Raw genomic sequence first — 26720 nt, forward strand, 5'->3', positions numbered from 1 at the left:
ATGCAATAGCACAAGGAGACAAAAGAGCCATCGAAATCATTGAGCTTTGGAAGGGGCAAGTTCAGAATGGTTCTTCTTAAAGATGCTAGATGTCCTGGTAAAGTATCTCATTTATATTTATTCTTTAGTGGAGTTTAGAGATGTTCTGACAGCCAGTGGATGTGATTGGCACCAGAGAGCAAGGGATATAAAGGGACATTCAGGTCCTATGGAAGTGTTCCTCAGCCATAGGTCCCAAACTGAAATAGTAGAGATGGAAGCAGTGATTGTACTGATTTCATAAAGTTGATGAGGTGAAAAGCCAAGTCAGGGCCTGAAGTAAGCAGAACTGCCCTGAGTATAAAAACAAGAGTTGTCCGGAGGGAGAAAGTGTAACAATTGATACTGATTAAAACTTGATTTCTGACTTTGGAGAATTTTGGAAGTTTAGAGAACTAACTCAGTGCAAAATTCTGCTCTGTGGTGTGCATGGGCCAGCTAAAATCATCCCTCGGTTTTATATGAGTGCTGAAGTGTGGCCACTATAGAGCAGAGAGCTGCAAGAGGACTAAGCGTGTTGGATGCTGTGTGTGGAGAAGAGAGGTTAACTTTTGGGTATTTAGGATGCAAAGTAGACTATTTGTCACACTGTTAAGAATGCTGTTTAGCAAATACTGTTGGTGGAACAGTCATGACATTAGAAATATCATCCGTTCTCTCAGGAAACTTACTGTCTAACTGTGTGGACCAGGTAGACACGGAGGTGGAGGTGTGAATCATTGATGCTGAGAAGGCAGAGGGACAGAAGTTCAGAACCCTGTCCTGCGATGTACAGAGAGCATGTTCCACAGCCAGTTTCACGGATGCCTCTTTTAGCCATGCAGCTTTAAGACCTGCCTTTAAAATTTGCTTCCACACCCACTGCTCTTGCAAATCCCCACTCTTGGGCTGCACATAAGCAGATGTATTTTCAAAGCTGTTCCACTGACACTGTGTTCTGGGTCTCTATCTTTCCTGTTTGCCTTCCATTTGGAAGGAAGGGTTGGTTTTTTTTTGTTTGTTGGTTGGTTTATTTTTTCTTTTTATTGGCTTGGTCTTTGTCAGACCCCAAAGCCAGAACTTCTTCTTCTCCAAAGTGTCGCATTAGTAAGCTTCAGTTCTGTGCTTTGTCTCACAGGTTATAGAGGATGTGTCCACTGCTTCATCGTGGCCACAGTCTCCCTTCTCTGTGCCTCTGCTCTCACCATTTCTCCCGGTGAGTAATTCATCAAATTTCCTCACGGCCTTCGCCTACTCTCATGTGAATTGTCAAACAAAAATCACACAAAAACCACAATTCCCTGTGTGTTAAATAGCATCTAAAAATCCATGCTCCACAGAGTTGAAGAGCAAGATATTAAAAGCACACAATAATATCCCAAGCAGGAGACACTGAATTCTCAGCACAGTCTTCCCGCACACAGAACAATCCCTGTTACCAGACTGAAAGCAGTGTGTGGCTGACTAAAAGAGGAGAGAAGAAAGCGCAGAGTTGTTGGGACAGAAAGGAATTCTGAAAACACTTTAATAAATCCAAAACCTAAATTTTACATTTAAAAAAAAAATGTATTGCAGGAAGTCGGGCTGGTAGGACCACTGGGTTCCTCAGTTAAGCCAACATAACAGAAAAAAAAAAAAAAATCTGAGGTAATCTGAGGAAAGGAGGGAGGGGAATGTTCATCTTGTCACAGAATATAAAAGGAAAACAATTCTCTCAATTTCTGTTTTAAAAGACTAGTTTTAGTAGATTTCAGCTACTCTGTAAATTTTTACATTAATGTGTGAAAGGGATATTTCATTCCCTTCAGCTTGTCTTTTCATCCCCACATGGCCACCATCAACTTTACGATAGGCAGAAACAAACGCAGTTCATCCTGGGACACTGTGCATCACGTTTGAGAAGGTAGACATTGCCACTGTTAAGGGCACCCAGACGTACAATTAAAATCCCATGTATGACTGTGCTGTTAGCTTTCCCAGTGTTGCCATTGTTCTGCTTGAAGTCTGTGGTACTAATAATTCTATCTGGATGCTAGGAGACAGCATTTTCCTCTTGTCCCACAGCGGGGTCAGGACGGGTCTCAACTCCGACGCTAAATCACATGTAAGTAAACAGTGATCCTGCTCTCTGAGCTCCTGGTGAGCATCGTCCTTTGCCATGTTCAACTGTCCCTACAGGAGGAGTGAAAAAGGAGCTGAGACTAACCGGTGGGGAAAACAACTGCAGCGGGAGAGTGGAACTGAAGATCCAGGAAAAGTGGGGAACAGTGTGCGGGAACGGCTGGAGCACGAAGGAGGTTTCCGTGGTTTGCCGGCAGCTGGGATGCCCAACTTCTGTCCAAGCCCTTGGATGGGCTAACTCCAGTGCAGGCTCTGGAGACATCTGGATGGATAAGGTCTCCTGTACAGGCAATGAGTCAGCTCTTTGGGACTGCAGACATGAAGGGTGGGGTAAATATAACTGTACCCATGAGCAAGACGTTGGTGTGACCTGCTCAGGTAAGGCTTACCCACGCCAAAGCAAATGCCACGCACCTATTTCTGACTCAAGTCACAGTGTCCGTCTCTGGGGAAAAAAACAGAGTCGAATTCTAGCACAATCATTCACTGATGCTGTGATTTCATGCAAATTATTTTAATCTTTCTAAGCTTCTGATAGCTCAATAATAAGACACTTGCACAGCTCATTGCACACTGATATATAGCAAGTGCTGAAAATGTTCGTTTCTTCACGGAGAAAATGTTAGTTTCTTCACAGACCGCATATTTCATTACCATGTTGGCTCAGCCATCTTCACCTCTTCCTCCACCTCCTCATTTTTTAATTATTCATTTTTATGATGGAAAACAAAAGTAGCATTTACAACACATTACAAAACCATAAGAAATCTTCCGAGGCTCTTACCTGTATATAGAGCTGATATTCAGCCATGGCTTCCGTGTAGTACCCTCTGCTCTTACTTTCTTACATACCCAAGAGTGACCTTAAACTTGCTTTTCAAAAGTTTATAAGCTTAAAGGTACAACCAGAACTTAATAGAGAAAAAGAACCAAGAGCCGCTTGAGGACTCGCTGGTTTCATGGGGCTCTGTATTTGTGAGATCCTTCACCATAATTCCTGCTTTAGTCTGCAGCGTCCACCTCTTGGGAGATGGTGGCACACTAATCAACAGAAAACTGGTGCCAGGCCCCTCCCCCATCTTGGCTTCGAAGTCTTTCTAGGTGATCAACGTTATGTCCAGCTACTGAGTCTCAGGTCACTGATCCATGAAATGGGCTAATGATGATAACATGTAGTGTTTAAATGTGCAAGGACTGAAGAACATGGCGTGTGATGTACTTATGTATACTTTGATTGTGACTTCTTATTCTTATTAATTCTTATTACTAATTGCCCGTAATGAGAACAAGCCTTGTTAAGTTGAGGTCTTTGGTTGGAGCTTATAGCTCATAAAATTTAATTTCTTGTTCAACAAAGGGCTTCTAAACATTCTGTTCAACTGCACCTTCTCCAGTGTCCCCAGAGTTCATCCAAAGTCTCCCTTCTTTATGTATTTTACTCCTTATAGAAACTCACGGCATGAGAAACACATTCCATTGCAAAAAAACAAAAACAAAACCTCCTCTTTTGCTGGAAATGAGAGTAAATGCCTTGGGGAGAACACAAAATTTAATTCAAAAAAATGGAAATAAATTATTTTTCCATAATTTTTAAGAATTTGATAACACAATGTTTTGCAAAGTGTTGTGTTTATTTAGGCATTTTAATCTTATTTTTTCATATTTTTCATTTTAAATTCAGCATCAAGTGTTCATTCTCAGAACTCTTTTACTATGGAGAGGTTAAGATAAGGAATTTACGTGTTCAGTAAATGACCATTTTCTCATTTTCAACAACTGGATTAGAAGGCCAATTTCCTTTTTTCTGCTTGTGTGTGTGTGTGTGTGTGTGTGTGTGTGTGTGTGTGTGTGTGTGTGTGAATAATGAGTCATATTGATCTTTTCTATACCAAAGAATATTTTGGGGCATACCACAATTTCCTTGGAAAGTAGATGTAGAGGAAAATCCCTATTGTTCATTGGATTTTGGCAGTTCAAAATTCTCCAGTATGTGGAAATGGGCAGTATCTAAAAGTCAAACATTATTTTTTTAAGAATTGCATCAAATTCCAAGTATCCAGGAAACCCTAAAAGATTAGTTGCTTATGAATGGACTTCACTTCCTAACCCCGGTCTTTTCTCTAGACGGATCCAATTTGGAGATGAAACTGGTGAACCACAGGGGCCACCGGTGTTTAGGACGGGTAGAGGTGAAGTTCCAGGGAAAGTGGGGGACGGTGTGTGACGACAACTTCAGCAAAGATCATGTCTCTGTGATCTGCAAACAACTCGGATGTGGAAGTGCCATTAGTTTCTCTGGCTCAGCTAAATTTGGAGCTGGTTCTGGACCAATCTGGCTTGACGATCTGGCATGCAGTGGGAATGAATCAGCTCTCTGGGACTGCAAACATGGAGCGTGGGGAAAGCATAATTGTGACCATGCTGAGGATGTTGGAGTGATCTGCTTAGGTAAGGACAACTCCAGCCTTTCTGTTCTCTGTGACAGACAGAAAGAGAAGGTACTGGGATTGTAAACCCACATTCTTGAGAACATAATAAAGTCCAGTCAGCCTCCATCACCTCATGACTGTCTCATTTGGGATCCTAGCTCTAACACTGGTGGATTCACTAACTGAAATCAGAAAATTGAAGTACTTGTAGAGGGGCAGAGAGGTGCTGAGGAGATGGCTTAGTGATTAAGAGAGTCCTTACTGCTCCTGCAGAGAACTGGGGTACAGTTCTCAGCACCCATATGGTGACTCACAACTGCCTGTCACTCCAGTCCACAAGGTACAGTCCCTTCCCCTGATCTCCAAGGGTACTGCACACACATGGTGCATATACATAGGTTCAGGCATATATTATACATGTCAAAAATTCAAAATAAACAAACAAGCAATTAAAATAGTTACAGGAAAAATAATAAATAATGAAATTTAGTTCCATCATAAGGAGAGTGTTTAGGAAAATCTTGATGGGGATTAAAGATGGGGTGAAGAGGGGCAGGGAGGCTAAAAGAACCAGCAGTAAATTTTGTAAATCTTTTGTACATGTGAATATTATATGCTGAGCACATTTTCCCTCATAATCTCTTATCTTTTCCATGTCTTTCTCCCTCCTGTTAGTACTCTGTCCTTTTAGACTGTTTTATTTCTACTTTCTTGTCATTTCTAGATAAGTAGGTAGATGATTGATAGATAGATAGATGATAGATAGATAACAGATAGATAAAAAGAAAGACAGATAATAGATAAATGGATAGATGGTAGATAGATAGATAGATAGATAAATATAGATAGATTGATAATAGATAGATAGATAAAAAGAAAGATAGATAAATGGATAGATGGTAGATAGATAAATAGATATAGATAGATAGACAGATAATAGATAGATAGATAGATAGATAGATAGATAGATAGATAGATAGATAGATAACAGATGATAGCTAAATGGTAGAGAGAGATAATAGAGATATAAATATAGAAATATCACAAATACATCATTTTATGTATCTATGTAAAAACCTATGAACTACAACTGAAATAACATTCACTATTTGTTTTTCTGAGACTGGTTTAAAAGTAAACCACCCTCCTCGTCATCTTCTATCATCATCCTTTTTAGCCACCTTTCAATCTGCTCCTTCCCAAACCATTAGCTCAAATCCATAGAACTCAATAATAAAAATGTAAGTGCCAATACATCAATACCTCACAAAGGCTTGGGCTATCTACAGGTAGGCACTGCCTCTGCCTGGTGATGGTAATACTCCACATAGAGACCCAGGCTGGCGGCTATGTTTATCATAGGATAGTTCTTCAGAATTAAGGATGGTTCTTTAAGGGGTATTGATTGTCGTAGATGAGAGGAGCGGATCAGGTCTTTCCCCCTCCACTCTGCACTTAAACTTAGAAATATCCCATTAGTTACTTGTCTACTGCTGTGGTGAAACACCATGATCAAGGCAACTTAGAGAAGGGATGGTTTATTTGGGCTTAAGAGTCCAGAGCGATAGGAGTCTGTCACCATCACCGTGGGGAAGCATGACAAGGGGTAGACCTGGAGACTGGAACAGCAAGCTCAGTGTGCACACCTTAAAATGCAAGCACAAAGCCGAGAGGGAACTGAGAGTGGTGTGTTGCTTTTAAAACCCCAAAGCCTTCCTCCAGAAAGGCCACACCTCCTAAGCCTCCCAAACAGTGCCACTGACTTGGGACCAAGTGCTCAAACATCTGAGCTGGGGGGTGTGGGGGGTGTCTCATTCACACCTCCAGAGGTGCTCACAAAAGAGCCAGGTGCACAGCACAAGCAGGGTGAAGTAGACCGCGTGGATAGCAGAGAAAGCAGATGCCGAATATTCACACCAAGTGGAGTACAAGGTGGAAAACCTGAACACAGGCAGGTGTGTTTTAACAAGATAGACTAAACAATTCTAACATCGGGTGTGGTGACCAAATGGGGACAAATCTCTGAGATACTTCCCAAAGTCAGTACTGTGTGCCAAAGTCCTCACCCCGTGGACTTCAATCCGTAGTGACTGGCGACAGAGCTGTACAGCGGCTGCCTCTGTGCCTGTCTCCACCCTTTCTTTAACTCAGCTGGAGCTATTTCTAGTCACCTTATCCTTATCTCCCTCTCACTAACTTGTTGGTTGTTGTTGTAGAGGGAGCAGACCTGAGCCTGAGAGTGGTGGATGGAGTGTCCAAATGCTCAGGAAGGCTGGAAGTGAAATTCCAAGGAGAATGGGGGACTGTGTGTGATGATAGTTGGGACATGTACGATGCTTCTGTGGCATGTAAACAACTGGGATGCCCAACTGCTATTGCCGCCATTGGCCGAGTCAATGCCAGTGAGGGATCTGGACATATCTGGCTGGACAGTATTTCCTGCAAAGGAGATGAACCAGCTCTTTGGGAGTGCAAACATCAGGAATGGGGGAAGCATTACTGTCATCACAGGGAAGATGCTGGTGTGACATGCTCTGGTAAGTTAGAACAAAAAGCAAATCAAAGAGGGAAGAACCTGCATTCATTAGAAATAGGAATAAGTGTGAGTTGTGAGTAGTGGACATAATATTAATTCAGTGTTGGGAATTGCTCCACAGCTGTGAAGACTCTGACACATTCTTCATAGGAGGGATGCTTGCCTCGATTCTCTGTATTACCATGAGTAATTAATACACATAGAACCTCACCTTAAATTCTAAATCTATGTGGAGTGCAAAGAATGAGCATTTTAAAGGACTATAATGAGCAGCAGGTGTGTGTGTTTGTGTGTGTGTGTGTGTTTAGCATTTTTAGTCTTTAGAACTATGTATCATTTATAATAGAATTCACAGTTTACATTTGTTTATTAAAGCCTCAAAAAATAGGTAAGCCAAAATTGAGTATGGCAGCAACATGCCTGTATTCCTAACCACTCAGGAGAAGGCTAGGGCAGAGGATGGTAAATTTGGGCAACTTACTGAGACTCCATCTCAAAACTTAAACCAATAATATAAAGAGGCATCAGGCATACAGTCCTCATCTAGTTTATGTAAGGACCAAGGTTTAATCCTCCTCAGTAATGCCAAGAAACAAGCAGGCAAACAACAGGAGGTAGGTAAGTCGTAGTTTCTAGTGTCTTGGAATCTGGAAAGGAGGGAAGGAGGATGTTTCAGGACATGGTGTCTCCCCAGGTTCCTTCAGCCTGTGCTCATATTTCTTCTGCAGATGGGTCAGATCTGGAACTGAGACTTGTAGGTGGAGGCAGTCACTGTGCTGGGATTGTGGAGGTAGAGATTCAGAAGATGGTAGGAAAGATATGTAGCCGAGCCTGGACCCTGAAAGATGCTAATGTGGTCTGTAGACAGCTTGGATGTGGATCTGCACTCAAGATAGAGGCTATAATCTACTCCAAAAGTAAGGCGACAGATACGTGGCTCTTCCCTGGCATTTGTAGTGGAAATGAAACCTCTTTTTGGCAGTGCAAAAACTGGCAGTGGGGCGGCCTTTCCTGTGACATCTTCGAAGAAGCCCAAGTTACCTGCTCAGGTAAGACTTTCAATTCCTCTGTTAAGAAGCAGCTTAATTCCAAGGATGCTACAGCTATTGTGTCCATGACTTACTTTGTTTGTTTTGTGTTTGGTTTTTTTCAAGACAGGGTTTCTGTGTGTAGTCCTGGCTGTCCTGGAATTAGCTCTATAGATTAGGATGGCCTCAAACTCCCAGAGATCCACCTGTGTCTGCCTCCCGTGTGCTGAGGTTAAAGGCATGAGCTATGGCTTACTTTTTATGCTTTTTTTCAACCTTATGTGCAGGTGCATTGCTTGTACTAATCACAGAATTGGGATTTACTTTAAAAATAAACATGACTGCACTATTTTTCTGAAAGGAGTAATGTATTTGACACACATTGTTATGTGTCTGTATTATGCGTATGGGATGTATTGACAGATTTTGAATTATCCTTCAACTGAAAATGTATGGGGGGGGGGGGCGCTCTGTGGGTGTGGCTTAGTAGGTAAAGCACTTATCACACACCCCTAAGGACCCGAGTTCAGATTGACAGCACACATAAAAAGCTGGATGCCACAGTGCACACTTGTAACCTCAGCACTTGAGGCTTATAGCAAACTCTTCTCAAAGTTAGCAAAGAAGGCTCCCCAAACTTGGCAGGCTTCTAGTCTAGCTGCCTCAATCTGTTGTCAAAAGGTACATTTACAAACGCTGATGGGCCCTGACGCTGGTCTCTGCCTGCCTGACCATTGCTGGTCTCCGACTTAAGGCTGAATGAGACCTTGAGGCTAATGAAAGCATTGGACAGCCGCTTGCGGCAGACCTGCTGCTTTTGTTTGGAGGACCAATTTCATCTTCCACTTTGGCCGCATTTTATGACCAACTCAGCTGAGGGACAAGACACTCAGGAGCTTCAAATGGCAGTTATTTATCCTTCTTTGTGTATTTCATATACTTTGTTACTGAACAAAAGGAGGAAGTCCTAACTAGTTCTTACACTTGTTCTTCAATCAATTTTTTTTTTTGAGAAAGCATAGATGCTGATTTAGATATTTGGTAGATGAAAACTTAACTTGTTAATCAAAAGAACCGAATCCATGCACAAAGTATTATTTAATGACCCTTACCGAAAAATCAATGCAGTCATATGTTTGTCAGGAAGATAAGTCCCTTAAAAAGCTAAGACTCCAGGATTTTGACCATATATACAGAATAAGTGATCTAAAGGAAACCCCTGTGATGTGGATGAATGCATGTGAACAGAGTCACAAAATCGTGTTGAATAAAATGGAGTCCTCCAGGTAACTTGTTTGAGTGCAAGAGTTTCCCTTTGGACTTAGATTCAAATGTTTTAGGATTGGGGAGTGGAGAAGTTGTGTACACAAAGGATTTGTTAGCAAGCCAATAACACGTTTTCATCAAGAAAGAAAACACTTTGGATTTGGTTTCGCTTTTCTCTGGTCGTGTTTTATTTCATTTGAAATGGCTACATATGAATAATCCAGAAGCTATGAGAAATCTAGTTTGGCTTGACCTCAGAAACTATACTGACTTAAAGATTAAAGGCTGCCCAAGAGGACCAGGTACAATTGTAGCTAGTGATGTCTTCTCAACTCAACAAAAAGTTACAGACTTTCCAACTCAAAAATCAATGATTATGAGGATGACCCTAGCAATAGTTAAAAGGGTGACTGAACTAACTGGCTTACCCCAGTAATCAAATTGGCGAACACTCTAATTGTCAGCATAGAGCCTTCATCCAGTAACTGATAGAAGCAGATGCAGAGATCCACAGCCAAGCACCAGGCTGAGCTCTAGGAGTCCAGTCAAAGAGAGAGAGAAGGGATTCTATGAGCAAGGGGCATCAAGATCATGATGGGGAAACCTACAGAGACAACCAAACCAAACCAGTGAGAACTCGTGACCTTTAGACCAACAGCTAAGGAGCCTCCATGGGACTGGACTAGGCCCTCTGTGTAAGTGAGACAATTGTATGGCTTGATTTGCTTAAGGGGTCCCCTGTCAGTAGGATCAGGATCTATCCCTGGTGCATGAGTTGGCTTTTTGGAACCCACTACCTGTTGGGGGGACAACTTGCACAACCTTGGTGCAGGGGGAGAGGCTTGGACCTGCCTCAGCTGAATGTACCAGGCACCACTGACTCCTCATGGGTGGCCTTACCTTGTCTGAGGAGGGAATGGAGGGTGGGTTAGCGGAGGGGAGGCTGGGTTCCTGGTCTGAGTTCCATTTCTTAGTACTTGGCATCTCTTTTGTTTACATTCTAAAGCCCGACTACACTAGGTGACATATGGGTTTGTTTTCTTTCTTTGTCTTGGAAGCACAGGTCTGGGAGCGTCACATGGTGCTGCCCTTCCTGCTGGCCGAGGATGAGGCAGTGTTGTGTAGTGAGAGGCAGAGCAGACCATCTGTCTGTGAAGCATGCGATAAAGCCCTGTCAAAAAGGAATGGGAAGAGGACAGGAAAGTCACAGACAGCAAGAGTAGTGGGTTCTCTTAAACGTTTGGGGTTCCTTCAGTGTTCAAAATGAAACTATGTTGAAAGTCTACAGGCAGTTGTTGATAAGGCTGGTGTAGACTTCCGACAGCAGCAAGCGGTGGGCTGACCCATAGCCAGTGAGCAAACTGTGGGTTGTGAATAAATGCAAGTGACGTGCTAGAAGAAAAGGGCAGTCCTGATCTTAGTTTTCTTCAAAAACCAAAGCTGTAGAATTTTCTTAGGAGAACAGGTGAGAAATGTGAGAGCCTCAATTTGCTATGCTCAATCTAGACAGAAAATCCAGGAGATGTGGTGTGGAAAATCGCTGAGAACATGCCAGGCACCTAGTCCCACCATGAGTGAAAATGTGGAGATTGTACCACTCACAGAAACACTATTGTTTTTTCAGGTCACAGGGAGCCCAGATTGGTTGGAGGGGAAATTCCATGCTCTGGTCGTGTGGAAGTGAAACATGGTGATGTGTGGGGCTCCATCTGTGATTTTGACTTGTCTCTGGAAGCTGCCAGTGTGGTGTGCAGGGAATTACAATGTGGAACAGTCATCTCCATCCTAGGAGGGGCACATTTTGGAGAAGGAAGTGGACAGATCTGGGCTGAAGAATTCCAGTGTAGTGGGGATGAGTCTCATCTTTCACTGTGCTCAGTGGCACCCCCTCTCGAAGGAACCTGCAGCCACAGCAGGGATGTCAGCTTAGTCTGCTCACGTAAGTTGCAGAAAAATGTCTTCAACTTGCTCCTATGTTGTGAAGAAGAGAGGGTTAGGGAGTCACAAATGTCTTTTCCAAACCCCTATCTCCTTTCAGGATACACAGAAATCCGCCTGGCAGATGGCAAGTCCTCTTGTGAGGGAAGAGTGGAGATCAAGGTGCTCGGAGCTTGGGGACCCCTCTGCAACTCTCACTGGAACATCGAAAATGCCCATGTCTTATGTCAGCAGCTCAAATGTGGAGTTGCTCTTTCTACCCCAGGGGGAGCACATTTTGGGAAAGGAACTGGTCAGGTCTGGAGGCACATGTTCCACTGCACTGGGACTGAGCAGCATATAGGGGATTGCCCCATGACTGCTCTGGGAGCACCAACCTGTTCTGAAGGACAAGTGGCTTCTGTAATATGCTCAGGTGAGAGAATGAAGGGCAGAGCCAATGATGGACCTCTCCACAGTGATGTGCTTTAGAATCAGATGGGCCTGAGGGGTATGAAGCAAAAGAAAAGGAAACGGTCTATCTGGGGGTTCATTGGACATGTGCTAGAATAGTAACTGCATTTATCTTATCAGAAAGTAATTGAACTTGATTTTCATCAGCCCCATTGCTGTCCAGGGCTTAAAGCAGTGGTTCTCAACCTCCCTAGAAGTGCAACCTTTTAATACAGTTCCTTGGGTTATGGTCCCTCCCAACTATAACGTTGTTTCCTTGCTACTTCATAACTATAACTTTGCTAATGTTACAGATCATAACATAAATACCTGATTTGCAGGATATCTGATATGTGACCCCTGTGAAAGGGTTATTCAGTCCCCCAGGGGCTCACAACTCACAGATAGAGAACCACTGGCTTCCTGTGTCTTAAACTTTCTCAAAGCACCTGCTTCACTTCCAGGTGGCCCATCCATCTCCCCTTTTCTCTGTGACTCTCCCCTTTCCTCTTCCTAAAGCTATATCTGTCTTCACACCACCTGTAGGACACTCCAGGTGACCCTAATTCTTCACCATAACCTTTTGCCTTACATGCCTAAAAATTTTGGTGTTTCAGGAAACCAGTCCCAGACACTGCAGCCGTGTAGCACATCATCTTCAGTCCAGACAACAAGCTCTACCATTCCAAATGAGAGTGATGTTCCCTGCATAGGTAAGAATGTGTGATCCATCTATGAAAATGATCTGAACCCTTACAAAATGCGCATTACTGTTGTCTTCATCTCTCGTTCCAGCAAGCGGTCAACTCCGTTTAGTAGGTGGAGGCAGTCGCTGTGCTGGGAGAGTAGAGGTCTATCACGAGGGCTCCTGGGGCACCATCTGTGATGACAATTGGGATCTGATTGATGCCACTGTGGTGTGCAAGCAGCTGGACTGCGGTGTGGCTATTAATGCCACTGGTTCTGCTTACTTTAAGGAAGGAACAGGGAATATCTGGCTAGATGAGATCAACTGCAGTGGCAAAGAATCTCACATTTGGCAATGCCGCTCACATGGCTGGGGACGCCATAACTGCAGGCACAAGGAGGATGCTGGTGTCATCTGCTCGGGTAAGTTCTGCACATAGCCCCAGGTCACAACTGCATTTAAAATGACTAAGGAGCAAACGGTAGTGAGTATCAACCTGAAGTATTCCCTCAGTAGTCTGTTCAGTTATTTCCAAAGTCAGGAGCCCTAAAGCATTTGCTTGACGTGTTGTTAGAACCTCGTGTGTTGGCTAGTATACTGTAAAGAGTAAAATACAGGAATGAGTCTGAGTATCACAAAAATGCTAGCAGTGAAGTGCTTTTATAAATGTATGTGGTGTCAATGACTCACTTGACAGTTACAATATTAATAAGGCAGACTAGAAAGAATATAATATATATTTTTCAAAGAAAAGAGATAATTATCATATTTAAATAAATCTTAAAAGCAGATAAATGAATCTTATTTGCTAACAGGACAAATATTACCATAAAGAAGTCTCACTTTGTACACATAACAAGCTTCAGAGACTTCCACGAACCAGAAAAAATGCCCCCAGGTGCAGTGTGTTGAGGAAGATAGTAAAGTAATAAAATGAAACAATTCTGTATCAGAAGCAACTGAAGCCTATTTAATTACAGAATCTGCTAGAGGGCATCTGCAGCAAAGTAGTGTGTCAAAAGGAAATATTTCCTCTTAAGATAATGTACACAAAATGTTGGTTTTGGCACCTGCGTCCATTAAGTGTTCAGTATCAAAGACATTGCCTCAAGCCCCATGCCAACACTCAGAGTTTGAGATGACGCATGCGCCTAAGACTTGACTTGAACACAGAATGGAATGTACAGGCATGGAGACTTCATAGCATATTCCTAAAATATGTCAATTTTATGTGTCAATTAAAAACAAACAAGAATTGAATAAGACTTCTCAGGTTAAAATTACAGTCATTTAGGGAGAAAAATCCAAATTCTCTCATTGAAAAGAGCTCAAAGGAGGCTTTAAATCTCACAAGCATCTCAGAGCTCTGGCAATTTTCAAAAGAGATCCCTGAGTACAAAACTCCAGATTAAAAAGCCAGATGAGGGTTGGGGATTTAGCTCAGTGGTAGAGCACTTGCCTGACAAGCGCAAGGCCCTGGGTTCAATCCTCAGCTTAAAAAAAAAAAAGCCAGATGGTATATAGGAACTAATACTTTATTTTACTAAGTGTAGCTGAAGCTATCCTGTTCCTGACCCACTCCCGCAGCCCTCAGACCCAAGGAAACACACAGAGACTTATATCTTTTACAAACTGTATGACCTAATGGCTCAAGCTTTTTGCTAGCTGTTCTTATATCTTAAATTAACCCATTTCTATTAATATATAAGTTGCCATGTGGCTTGTGGCTTACCAGTATCTTGACATGTTGCTTCTCATCACGGCGGCTGGCAGCGTCTCTCTCTCCTCAGCCTTCCACTTTCCAGACTTCTCCTCTCTCTTTGTCCCGCCTATACTTCCTGCCTGGCTACTGGCCAATCAGCGTTTTATTTATCAATCAATCATCCACAGCACTTCCTCTTTTTCTTTTTTTTTTTTTTCAAAAAGGAAGGTTTTAACTTTCACATAGTAAAATTACATATAACAAAACAATTATCAAGCAAGAATTACAGTTACAATATCTAGTCTATTTGTAATATCCAGTCTATTTGGATTTGGCAAAATTAAAGAAGATATCCTATCTATCCTATGTTTGTGAGTCTAACATTTCATATCTAACTTATCTTTTGTCATAACTAAGGAAATTATAACTATCTAGTCTTCAATCACATCAAAGACCTCAGAAGGATATAATATTATCTGATATGGGAGAAGGATGCAAGCAACTTTCTGGAGTCTTGTGAGAGTAGACAGAGACAGCTGTCAGCCTAGACAGTCATCTAAAGTTCTTCTGTAAAGTTGGGACATCTGTCTTCAGTCCACAGGTCTAGAGTCTCTCAATCACTTTTCTCTGTGTCCTGTAGAATGTCTGGCAGTTTCCTCTGTGAAGCAGGAACCTGAAGGATTATTTTGCCAGGCGAAGTTCAGTGGTCACCTTCCTATGGGTCCTGAATGTCCAGTCAATACATTTTTTCAAGCAGTCCAGGCAAGAACAGTTTCTTGTCCAAATGGCTACTTTTGCCAAGAAGAAGATAAATTCCATACAGAGTGTCTTTGATGCCCATCCTCCTCTCTGAAGTAAATTGGTGCTGCCAGGAGCAGACATGTCTCACTGTCCAGAAATTCTAAATTTTTAAAACATTTTAAATGCCATATTCTGTAGATCTTTGAAGTGTTTGAAGATTACCTATCTATCTGAAATATATCTATGTATACCTAGAAAACTTAACTAACATGCTACAAATTTGACTATCATAGAAGACTAATTATTAATCTGTATTTCTTAATTATCCATTACAATCTAAATGAATTACATAAACATAATACCTCAAATGAGAGTAGAAATATATATACAGTATAACAAAATTAACTTCAAATTTGTCTCAATAAACTAAAATCTACAGCAATATAAAACATGTCAAACAAGTTGTTGCTCTTTAAAAGTAGGTTCAACAATCTACCCATTTATCCTATCATTATCTATACTATCCCCTTTTCATCTTTAGAAAGAGGTTTCATTTATAAAAATATTGGTTTTTCTCTGTCCCACACTAGAGGGCTCTTCTTATATGGGACTGAAGAATCTCTCAATCTTTTTTTTTTTTTTATTTACAAACTGTATGGCCTAATGGCTCAAGCTTCTTGCTAGCTGTTCTTATATCTTAAATTAACTCATGTCTATTAATCTATAAGTTGCCATGTGGCTTGTGGCTTACCGATATCTTAACATGTTGCTTCTTATCACAGCGGCTGGCAGTGTCTCTCTGCCTCAGCCTTCTACTTCCCAGACTTCTCCTTTCTCTTTGTCCCACCTATACTTCCTGCCTGGCTACTGGCCAATTAGCGTTTTATTTATCCATCAATCATCCACAGCAACTAAGATCTACTGCTTTATCCAGAGGTTACTAAAGAATTACTAGGAGTTGACATATTGTATCTGTTATAGCCGTTCTTTCATTAGAAAAAGAGGTGTTTTCTTCAGAGAAGTTGTGAAACCACCAAATCCCCTTTTCCCCCAGAGTTCATGTCTCTGAGGCTGACCAATGAAGTCCCTAGTGAGACCTGCACAGGCCACCTGGAAGTGTTTTACAATGGTACATGGGGAAGTGTAGGCAACAGCAATATGTCTCCAACCACCGTCGGAGTGGTGTGCCGTCAGCTGGGCTGTGCAGATAAGGGGACCCTAAAACCCACATCTTCAGACAAGACATCGTCCAGGCTCATGTGGACAGATAATGTGCAATGTTCAAAAGGAGTTGACACCTTGTGGCAGTGCCCCTCATCTCCGTGGAAACAGAGACAGGCCAGCCCTTCTGAGGATTCCTGGATCATCTGTGACAGTGAGTATCCATTGTCAACAGGAAATTTCCATTCTGCCACTCCATTGTCATCTTCTGAGAAAACATAAAATTTTATTTCCCTGTTCACACCCTGGATTGACTTTTCAGGTCTCCTTAAATAAGACTTCCAGACAATAGTTAGGATTGGAATGGTTGGTTTTTTTGTAACTGTTATATTGTACATGTATAATACACATACAAGATCAGTAATCATTACTCCAGATGTTCACATTTCTGTACTTGAAAGTTCTATTTGATTACCTTCTCTAAAAAAAAGAAAAACAAGAAGAGAAGCATGATCAGATTGTTGAAAGGACTACTTTCCTTTCCCTACATTTCTTCCAAATATTATCTTGCTAATTCAATATTAGAAAAATCTCAGAATGGTTGATCCTGAACTATTTTTTCATTATGCATCTTCTTAAGCTGTGAGACTGATATTTCTGTCCACATCAATTTTGTCCATGTGAGAAAATTTAACTTTCCACACTAATAATGTTGACCTCATCCACTTGCAGTTTCTTGAGTCACACTGTAATTCTTTGTAAATAATATCTTTAATAATTCTTTGAGAATTTCATACAATGCATTTTGATCATAGTCACCCCTCTCCCTCAACTCCTACCTGATCCACCTCTACCCTTCTGTGTCCCCAGATTCGTGTCCTCTTTTCTTTTCTAACCCATTGAGTCCAATCTGTGCTGCCCAGATCCTCTTGGTTACGAGTCCTGCCTTGAGCTTGGTCTTACCGGGATTTACACCCTTCAAGACAATGACTTTCCCACACCCACCTCGCTCCTTCATGCTGGGACTTTCATCTGGCTTGAGCTAGCACAGGTCTTGTGTGCTGTTACAAGCACTATGAGTTCACATGTGCAAGTATGTTGAGTCCAAAAGCTGCTGTTTCCTTCGAGTCATTCAACACCTCTGGATCTTATGATCTCTCCACCCCATCTTTGGCGAAGATCCCCGAGCCTTGAGGAAGGTGTATAATACAGACATTGTATTTAAATCTTAGAATATGGCATCTCTTATTCTATGCATATTGACAAGTGGTAGGTTATGGGGTTAACTGCCATCTACTGCAACATGTTTCTCTGACAAAGGTTGAGAAATGTACTAGTCTATGAGTATATCGACAAGATATTAGGAGTTAGTTTATTGTTAATGTAGCAACATAATAGTAGTAGACTTCCCCCTACCTGTCTAGCCACAGGCTCTTGGCTCCAATGATGGTGCTGGGTATGGGTACTGTCTTGTGGAGCAGGCCTTATGTCCATTTGTACTGTTGTTGAACCAGCGTTTCATCTTTTGAGAACTCTCTGTTTGGTTCCTTGCCCTGTTTTTTAATTAGTTTGTTTTCTTGACATTTAGTTTTCTGAGTTCTTTGTGTATTCTAGATACTAGTCCCTGTCAGAATTTGTAGCTAGAAAAGGTTGTTTCCTATGTTGCAGGCTGCATTTTCACCATAATAATGGTGTCCTTTGCTGTACAGCAGCTTTCTGCTTCATGTGGTCCCATTTGTCAAGCATTTAATGGGATATATCCAGTCTGATGAAAGGACATATACTTTTATTTTAAAAATTATGAGCATATAATTTTTAATTCACATAGTTTTTATATATTTTATTAATTCTTTGAGAGTTTCATATGTGTGTACAATACATTTTTTATCATATTCACCCCTCTACTCCTCCTCCAACTTCTCTCAGATTCAACACTCTGACTCTCCTTCTGACTTCATGCCCTTTTCCTTTCTTTCTTTCTTTTTTCACAACCCTTGAGTCCAATCTGCTGCCCTATACATGTGGGTATAGGACCATCTACTGAAGCGTCGTCAACCTACCAGGAATCACATCCCTAAAGAAAACTGACTCACCAGCCTCCAAGAGCAACCAACCAACCATCAATAGTTTCTCAGTTAGAGAGGGCTCATCATTCCCTCCCTTCTCCATGCTGGAATGTTGCTCGGCTTGATCTTCTGCAGACAGCCACAGCTGCTGTGGATGCAATGGTCCTGCCATGTCCATAAAACATGGCTTTGCCTCAGTCTTTCCCAAACTCTGGTCCTTACAATCTTTCTGACTCTTCTCCCCAGGATGTTCCCTGAGCCTTGAAAGTGAGGAGTGCAATACAGATGTCTCATTTACGACTGTTAGTCTCTGAACTTTTGACAGTGTACATTAAATAGTTTTTAAAGCAATCAAATCTCTGTTCTCCTCTAGACTTTCAGACACTCTCATCTTTTCAGGAATAGTCCAGATGTCTCTGCTTATTTTCTTTTTCAGACAAAATAAGACTACAGGGAGGGCATACGGACTGTTCCGGACGTGTGGAGATCTGGCACAAAGGTTCCTGGGGGACAGTGTGCGATGACTCCTGGGATCTTAAGGATGCTCAAGTTGTATGTCAGCAGTTGGACTGTGGTCAAGCCATGAAGGCACTCAAAGAAGCAGCATTTGGTCCAGGAACTGGACCAATATGGCTCAATGAAGTGCAGTGCAGAGGGAATGAGTCTTCCCTGTGGGATTGTCCTGCCAGACCATGGAGTCACAGTGACTGTGGGCACAAGGAAGATGCTTCTGTGCAGTGCCTCCTAGGTGAGTGTCAACAGTCTGGATTGAACAGGACTCTTTGGTAGCAAAGATGATCCAGGCATTAAAATAGGAAGCATTCATGCTTGATCTGGCAGGAAAACAATCACGGTGTTTCTATTTAGAGGAATGTTGAAAACACTTATTGTTACACTGTGGCCACCACAGAGAACAGAAATACAACCAACATACCTGTGTGCAAGAAACAAGCTACTGGGAGACCCAAGCTTTAGATTGGAAAATGCAGTTCGCTTGCTTAAGAGGCAGTGAAGCCTCACACAAGGAAATATTGATATTTGCTTTATCTGTGGCCCCTAGAACTGAGTCTCTTTCTCTTTTCTCCTGCAGAAACGCCTTCAAAATCAAATCATGGCACAGGTATATCATGGAATTTATAAGCATGGGTCTGTATTATTTAGAATCCCTCTTGTTTAGAAGACCTTAGCTCTGAGGGCTGGAGTGTTGCTTCAGGGCTCTTGTATGTGGCCAATGAAAGAGCAGCTAAGGACTAACCGTCTTTCGTAATATTTCCCTTTGCCTAGGTCACCCAGTCCTCACTGCACTCTTAATCTGTGGGGCCGTTCTGCTGATCCTTGTCACCGCATTCCTCTTGTGGGCTCTGAAGCGAAGACAGACACAGCGGCTTACAGGTCTGAGCCAAATTGTGATCTCTCTAACATATCCAAAGAATCAAGGAGTTCTTGGGCTAATTATAACTAAATAAACAAACTACTCAAGTGTGAAGTGACCAGAAAGCAGGGAGTTATAAGAGGTTTGAAGAGTTCCTCAGAATATAAGGAACAAAATTTCCTCAGAAGAAAAAAAAAAGCTCTGGCTACCATAATGTGTCCTACATTTGGTGTGTTTAATTGGAGTAGTTAATTAATGGAACTGGTAGTTTAGAATTAATATACAATTTATGATTTAGAATGAAGGTTTGTTCATATTTGATTTCCTCTAACCATAATAACCTTAATGTAAAATTTTATTATTCTATTGAGCAATGTGCTAGGATCTAAAAGTGAAGAAAAGGATAATAAAATAATAAAATGTTTTTGTTTAATGGACTTCAGGTTCAGTGGACTATAGATATATGACAATGTAGCATTTTATTAATATGAATGAGAAACAAGGTGACACAGAGAAGAGAGAGGTTATCTGATGTTAAAAGCGGGGAGTCGAAGGCTTCTAAGAAGACTTTGAGAAGGTTTTGATGATGGTTCAGATAACTGGGCAAGACACATTCCAGGAAGAGGGTGTGCGCAAGTGCAGGGGAGTATAAAGGACGACACAGTTGTCGTCTGGAGGGAGGATCCAAGAGAGACGCTGCTTGCCGTGCTAGTGGAGAGGGAAGGAGCAAGTTTTGAAAGCCTCGCCTCTGAGGGTACAAGGATGCCTGGTCATTCGCGTAGCATGGGAGGGGAGGGAAGTGGTCAAGCTGTACTTGAGAAAGACCTTTCAGCAAGAGGTGTTACAGTTGTGAAGTTTAGTGCCCTGTGGGACTCCTGACAGCAGGAACAGGGGCTGTCTGTCTCTGACTCTTTTGCTGACTTTTGGGACCCTACTTCTCATTCTGGGTTGCCTTTCCCGGTCTTAATATATGAGGAGGTGCTTGGCTTTACTGAAACTTGATAGGCCATGTTTTGCTGATACTCATGGGACACCTGCCCTTTCCCAGATGGAGACAAAGGTGGGGATTGGGGAGTGGGAGGGAGGTAATATGGGAAAGGGACAGGGAGGGGAAGGTGGGGGTGGGGCTACAGCCAGGATGTAAAATAGATTAATTTAAAAAAGAAAGAAAGCATGCATAAAAGATTGGAGTGGGATCATATCCTTGACAGGAATAGCTGAGATGAAAAATAAAAGGGGCTTTGTAGTGAGAACAGAGGGAGAGGATACACTTTCAGTCACTCACAGAGGAGTGTTGGCTTCCTTGGTAGGAAAATGGGTTGTGACATCATGACAGTAGAGACAATTGTCTGTCTCTTACAAGCAGGCTGGTTGAAAACAAAGCCTAGGTAGAGATTGAGACTGTTCAAATTGCTGGTGAAAGGCTCAGATGAAGGAGGCTTTGTTTTTCACTGATTGGTAACCCAGGACCTCTGTTGTCAGTTTCCTCAAGAGGAGAGATTTTGGTACATCGAGTTCAATACCAGGAGATGAATTCAAGAGCCGACGATCTGGACCTGCTGAAGTCCTCAGGTCAGTGGATTGTGTGAGGGTCTAAAGCTTGGAATTTCAAACAAAGGGCCTGCAATCGAGGCTGAGCATCCTGCTTCGGTTAATAGTTGAAAAAGTTCTAAATCCCCGTCGTGGAAAGTTTGTGGTGCGTAGGAAAAAAGAAATGGGGAGCGGAGAGATGGCTCAGCCGTTAATGGCTGGGCTCACTCCCAAAACGTCAAGAAAGGCAGCCATGAGCTGAAAATCATTTTTGGCGATCATAAATTGCAGCCACAAGGAAGTCTCTATCTAGCCTCAGAGGCTGATCGCCGAAAGGGGTGCACCGACCCAGCGGCATTGGACCCCATTTTCCGGAAATAGAAATCCATTTTCTAAAGGTCTGTTACGGTGACAGTTTAAATTTTCTTTGCTTTCTCTTTTTAAAAATAATTTGGCTGCGTATACTTAAGGCCTACAATATGACGTTATGGTAAACATAGAGGTGCTATAAAAGTTACTAAACCTAAGCAAGTGAGCATTTCCACCGTCTCACGTAGGAATCCTGCCCACAGCACGGTGTTATCGCTACTGCGCATGTGCTGCACAGGAGCGCCTACATCCGCTCACCCAGCACATCTTTCATCCGCTCACCTGCGTCTTTTCTGTCAAAGATTTATCCACTCCCACTCCCTGTCACATCTGTCCTTCAGTTTGATTTTTATTATATTTTTTCAGAACGTCTAAAAGTTGAAGCTTTCCATACCCCATCCAGTGGGACACCGTTGCCCCTCCTTATCTTTCTAGAAGTAACGCCCTAGTATTCACTGCCCTGGGATCCCTCTGAGAGGGACTCACCTCCATTCTTTGCTCCGTTGCTGCTGCTATGTCAGACACTTATTTAAGGAACAGGAATTGTGCCGGGCCCTTAGCTCACACCTTTTGCCTGCTTGGTTCTGGGAAGTTTTTAGATGCTTAAAGAACTTCTCAGATACTTGAGGCCAGGGCTGACATATATTCCCAGTAATTACGTTCTTCCTTCCAGAAAATTCCAATGATTCATATGATTTTAATGCTGATGGACTAACGTCTCTGTCTCAATATCTTCCTGTCCCTGGAATAAAAAAGGGAGCCATGCAGAGCCACACAGAGAAGGAAAATGATCATTTATAATCCAGTGAGGTGAGTGGATCGTTATTCAGAACAGGCACACTCCTCTTGTACTAGAGGGAAAAGAATGCATATACATATACGTTTCCAGATGAATATGCGTATGTGTGTTTATAATGTATGTTCAGATATAGATTAACGCTTTGTAAATATGACCCAACCATTGCTAAGATGTGTCTGTCTGCTTATCAAAAAACAATGATTTATCTATAAGGTTAAGGGCAGGGTAAATTAATATTTTGAAATATTACAGAGATCCTGTCAGGCAATTATAATATTTGTATAATTCATGCAATGATAAAGATTGTACAAGACACTACAGATCGAAGAAAATTCATCTAGAAAATTTAGGGAGATTATAAGAGGATGTGACATTTAAGTCAAACCTTGATCATAGTTGAAGCATGAACCATGTGGGAAAGGGTATAATATGTACAAACTGTGGAGGCATAGGTGACAGGCACACCTTGAGGAAACAGGCTTCCACTCAAATGCATACATTACATACATTTATATCGATGCTTAAGCAAGGCATGTTTGGATTCACATTTTACAGTTGTCTTCCATGAAGAAAGTTCAACCAAAATTATAAAAACTTAAGAAGTGAGAAGGCAAGAAAGTTTGTTAAGTTACATATTTTTAAAAGATGGTGAAATGAGTTTGTAGGTACATTTTTCTGGTGTTTTTTTTTAATTTAGTAATTAAGGAATATAGTTTTATAGAAATATTATATATGATCTATGAGAAATATCAATGGAGACACAAAGCAGCAGCTAGAACTCTTGGAAACTCTATAAATATAAAGTGTTGGGCTAGGGTGTAGCTTAGGGGTAGAGCACTTGTCTAGTGTTTATCAGGTCCTTGAGTTCAACCACCAACACTGTAGTGACAAGAAAGAAATATTTATGCTGTGAAGTGATAATGTCCACAAAATACAAGGAATTAATTGTATATATGCACATATACATGAAGTTCTTAAAGTTTCTGCATTGCATGAACAGTGATTAGTGTTAATGTCTATGTATATACATTATACATATATATATACACACACACATATGTGTGCATAATGTCTAAGGAACACGGGCAAAGCTACAAAAAGGCGTTTGCACAAGATGAATTGAAATAAAACTTTTAAGGCACTGGAGAGATTGCTCAGGAGGTAATATGCTTACCACACAGCAATCAGATCCCCAGAACCCATGTAAAAAAAGCCAGGGGTGGTAGTGCACTCCTGTTAGCCCAGCACTGGAGGAGATAGGTGGATACCTGAAGCCCATTGGCTAACCAGCCTAGCCAAATCAATGAACTGCAGGTTCAGTGAGAGACCATGTCTCAAAACACTTGAAGATGGAGAGAGGTGCAGGAAAGAAACCTGGCATCAGTTTGGGGTTACACACGTATGTGCACTGGCAGGCACCCATCCAGACTAGCAAGTGCTCACCAGCTAATAAAATGTAAACAGATAAACAGAATAAACAGACAATTTTTAATGTTTGGATCCATTGTTAAGTCTAGAGAATTCAAATTATAGTTTGTAATGAGATATAAGTCAAACTAAGTAACATTTAAAGCAGCATCAACACTTATTACTGATGAGAATTATGAGAAAGAGACACAGCCTCCCACATACTGGGATTAAAGGTATGTACCACCACACATAGCTAAGAAGCAAATTTAAGCCAGGCTGTGGTGGTGCCCACCTTTACCCAGCACTCGGGAAGCAGAGACAGGTGGAAGTTCGAGGCCAGCCTGGGCTATAGAGTTCCAGGAAAGGCGCAAAGCTACACAGAGAAACCCTGTCTCAAAAAAACAAAACAACAACAAAAACAAAAAACAAAAAAAAAAAAAAAGAAGCAAGTTTAAAATAATACCATGGGGCTGGAGACTGGCTGGTCTTCCAGAGGTCCTGAGTTCAATACCCAGCAACTGTATGGTAGCTCATAACCATCAGTAATGAAATTTGGTGCCCTCTTCTGGCCTGCAGGCAAACATGCAAGCAGAACACTATATATAATAAATAAATCTTTAAAAACAATAAATAAAAAATAAAATTAAAAAAAGAAACAATCTGAATCATTGCTGCTAGAAGAGGCCAGTGGCCTCTAGAGAACACAATCTACCGACCCTGCTAAGATGACCGTAAAATACTGAAGAGCTTCATAAGGCCCTTGACTCGGCCTGTGCACCTGTGAGGATTCTGTCCATACAAATAAAATCACTACTGTAAGGACCCTTGTCAGGGGCTGTCTATTTCACATCATTGTTTGTTACTAATGGCCAAAAAATAAATGTCAACTGACAGCTTCAGTGACTGGAAACCCTTTGGTTTAATTCTAAGAAGGATAATCCCTCACAAATGTTAACAAGATTCTGCTCACCTGACAATGTTGTTCACAACATTAAGTAAAATGTTTTTTATCAATGACCGGATATGTTTTTGTGTAGGTAGAAACAGTTACAATTCTAACTACATTGTAGATTCTGGGGATTCTGAAAAACTGACTTACAAACTCGAGTACATTAACATTCCCTGAGGTCACAGGTCCTTAAGCATCAACCACTATGTGGCATCTACTGCAGGATCACAGGGAGGGAGGGTGGCTTTTTGGAAGTGGTATCTTTTTCTTTTCTTGGGTTTTTGTTTTCAATTGTTTGGGTTTTTTGAGGCAGGGTCTGTAGCATGAATCTTAACTGATCTTATTAATAAAATTAAATCTGAGGCCAGTTATTGGGGTGAAAGCTGGAAGATCAGAGAAGTAGAACAAGCCACAGCTTCCTCACCTGGCCAGTTCCTCAGCTGATTCTGTTTCCTCAGACTGAAAGCCTCTGAGTCCTCATTCAGAATGGATCTCAGCTGAACTGTGCTGCTCAAAGCCTAAAAGCTTAACCAGCAAAATGCTTCTAGTTTCTTATATATCTTTCTGCTTCTTACCTTCACTTCCTGGGATTAAAGGCGTGTGTCACCATGGCTGGCTGTTTGCAATGTGGCCTTGAACTCACAGAGATCCAGAGGGATTTCTGCCTCTGGAATGCTAGGATTAAAGGCATGTGCTACCACTGCCTAATCTCTATGTTTAATGTTGTGGCTGTTCTGTCTCTGGCCCCAGATAAGTTTACTAGAGTGCACAATATTTTGGGAAACCCAATGCCACCACAAGGGTCTTATACTGTATCCCAGGCTAGCTTCACACTCACTATGTAGATCAGGTTGGCTTCAAACTCAGAGCAATCCTCTTATCTCAGCCTTGTGAATTCTAGACTCATGGGTGAGTGCCACTGTGCCTGATTTTTTTGAATGTCATTTCTTGATCTTACTGTCACAGCATGGAACAAAAATGGTTTTTACATACTCTAATGCTAAAAAAATCTTTGCATTTAATTCTCTGCTCAACAAAGATAGTATTTTTTGATTGGGCAGTGGTGGCGCACGACTTTAATGCCAGCACTCAGGAGGCAGAGCCAGGCAGATCTCTGAGTTTGAGGCCAGCCTGATATACAGAGCAAGATCCAGGACAGGTACCAAAGTTACATAGAGAAACCCTGTCTCAAAAAAAAAAAAAAAAAAGATAGTATGTTTTCTCATTCAAATGAGTTTGGATATGTGTGGATATATGTGGATATATGTGGATATATGTGGTATGACACGATGCATTCTTCTATGTAAAGACAGAAATGACAAATGACCCTTTTCTACCTATAGGTTAGGTTGTTGTTTAAGAGACCTTGACAGCCAGCTAAATGGAGCAAGAGCCCAGTCTATGCCCAGAAGGCCACAGCTGCATCTTCATACCAACCATCCTCTATTTCCTGGTATTCTGCCGAATTCACAGTAACCCTATTTGTGAATGTGACCACTTAATAGAGATGGGAAATTTTGAGGGGGTTAAATAAACAATATTGTTGCTGATTTAACTTTGCTTGCTTGGTTCTTTGTTTTGTTTGCTTGTTTGAGATAAGGTCTCACTATGTAGCCCTGGCTAGCCTGGAGCTGGCCAAATAGACCAGGCTGGCCTAGAACTCACAGAGATCTGCTTGCCTTTGTCTCCCAAGTGCTGGAATCAAAAACCTGTACCTCCACATCTAGTTTAACCTTTTTATCTTGATTTGTATAAATTTCTGGTTGGAGATTTCTGACTTTTTTTAGGGTTTCATGAATATAATACGATGTCTTTTCATTCGGCATGCTGATTTTCAAATATTATATACTTTCTTCTAGTTGAGTTTAAGTAATAACGTCCTTGTAACCAAATTTTACAAGTCCATTTTCACTTTTGGTTTTTTTTATTAAAGGGATACAGTCAGCGAATCCATACAGAAGCTGCCACTGTCTGTGTGGGATCTTTAAAAAGAAAGAATATGGAGGAGAGACGAGGGTGTGAGAGCAGGAGCGGAGGCCAGTTGAGAAGAGGTTTCAGATGGAGCGGAAGTCAGGGATTAGTGCAGTCACAATGCATCACATCCAAGAGTGACATGTCTAAAAATGTAATCAGTGGAAAGTGGAAGGCAGGTTGTACTGTGGTCA

The 26720-nt window shown here is 41.7% G+C and overlaps 1 protein-coding gene across 1 annotated transcript; it reads left to right on the forward strand.

The window, feature by feature from the left end:
* Position 1: 1 nt before the first annotated feature.
* Positions 2-26110, forward strand: Cd163 (CD163 molecule). Its single transcript, XM_036180881.1, is given in 18 exon segments — positions 2-97; positions 1157-1234; positions 2197-2517; positions 4264-4587; positions 6785-7105; positions 7833-8153; positions 11023-11337; positions 11437-11751; positions 12386-12481; positions 12564-12878; positions 15954-16274; positions 18563-18874; positions 19217-19246; positions 19411-19518; positions 20981-21070; positions 22071-22162; positions 22164-22207; positions 25899-26110. Coding segments are annotated over 18 exon segments (3567 nt in total). The 5' UTR covers positions 2-66; the 3' UTR covers positions 26032-26110.
* The last annotated feature ends 610 nt before the right edge of the window (positions 26111-26720 follow it).

The sequence above is a fragment of the Onychomys torridus genome, chromosome 3 (assembly GCF_903995425.1).
Source record: "Onychomys torridus chromosome 3, mOncTor1.1, whole genome shotgun sequence".
Classification (NCBI taxonomy): domain Eukaryota; kingdom Metazoa; phylum Chordata; class Mammalia; order Rodentia; family Cricetidae; genus Onychomys; species Onychomys torridus.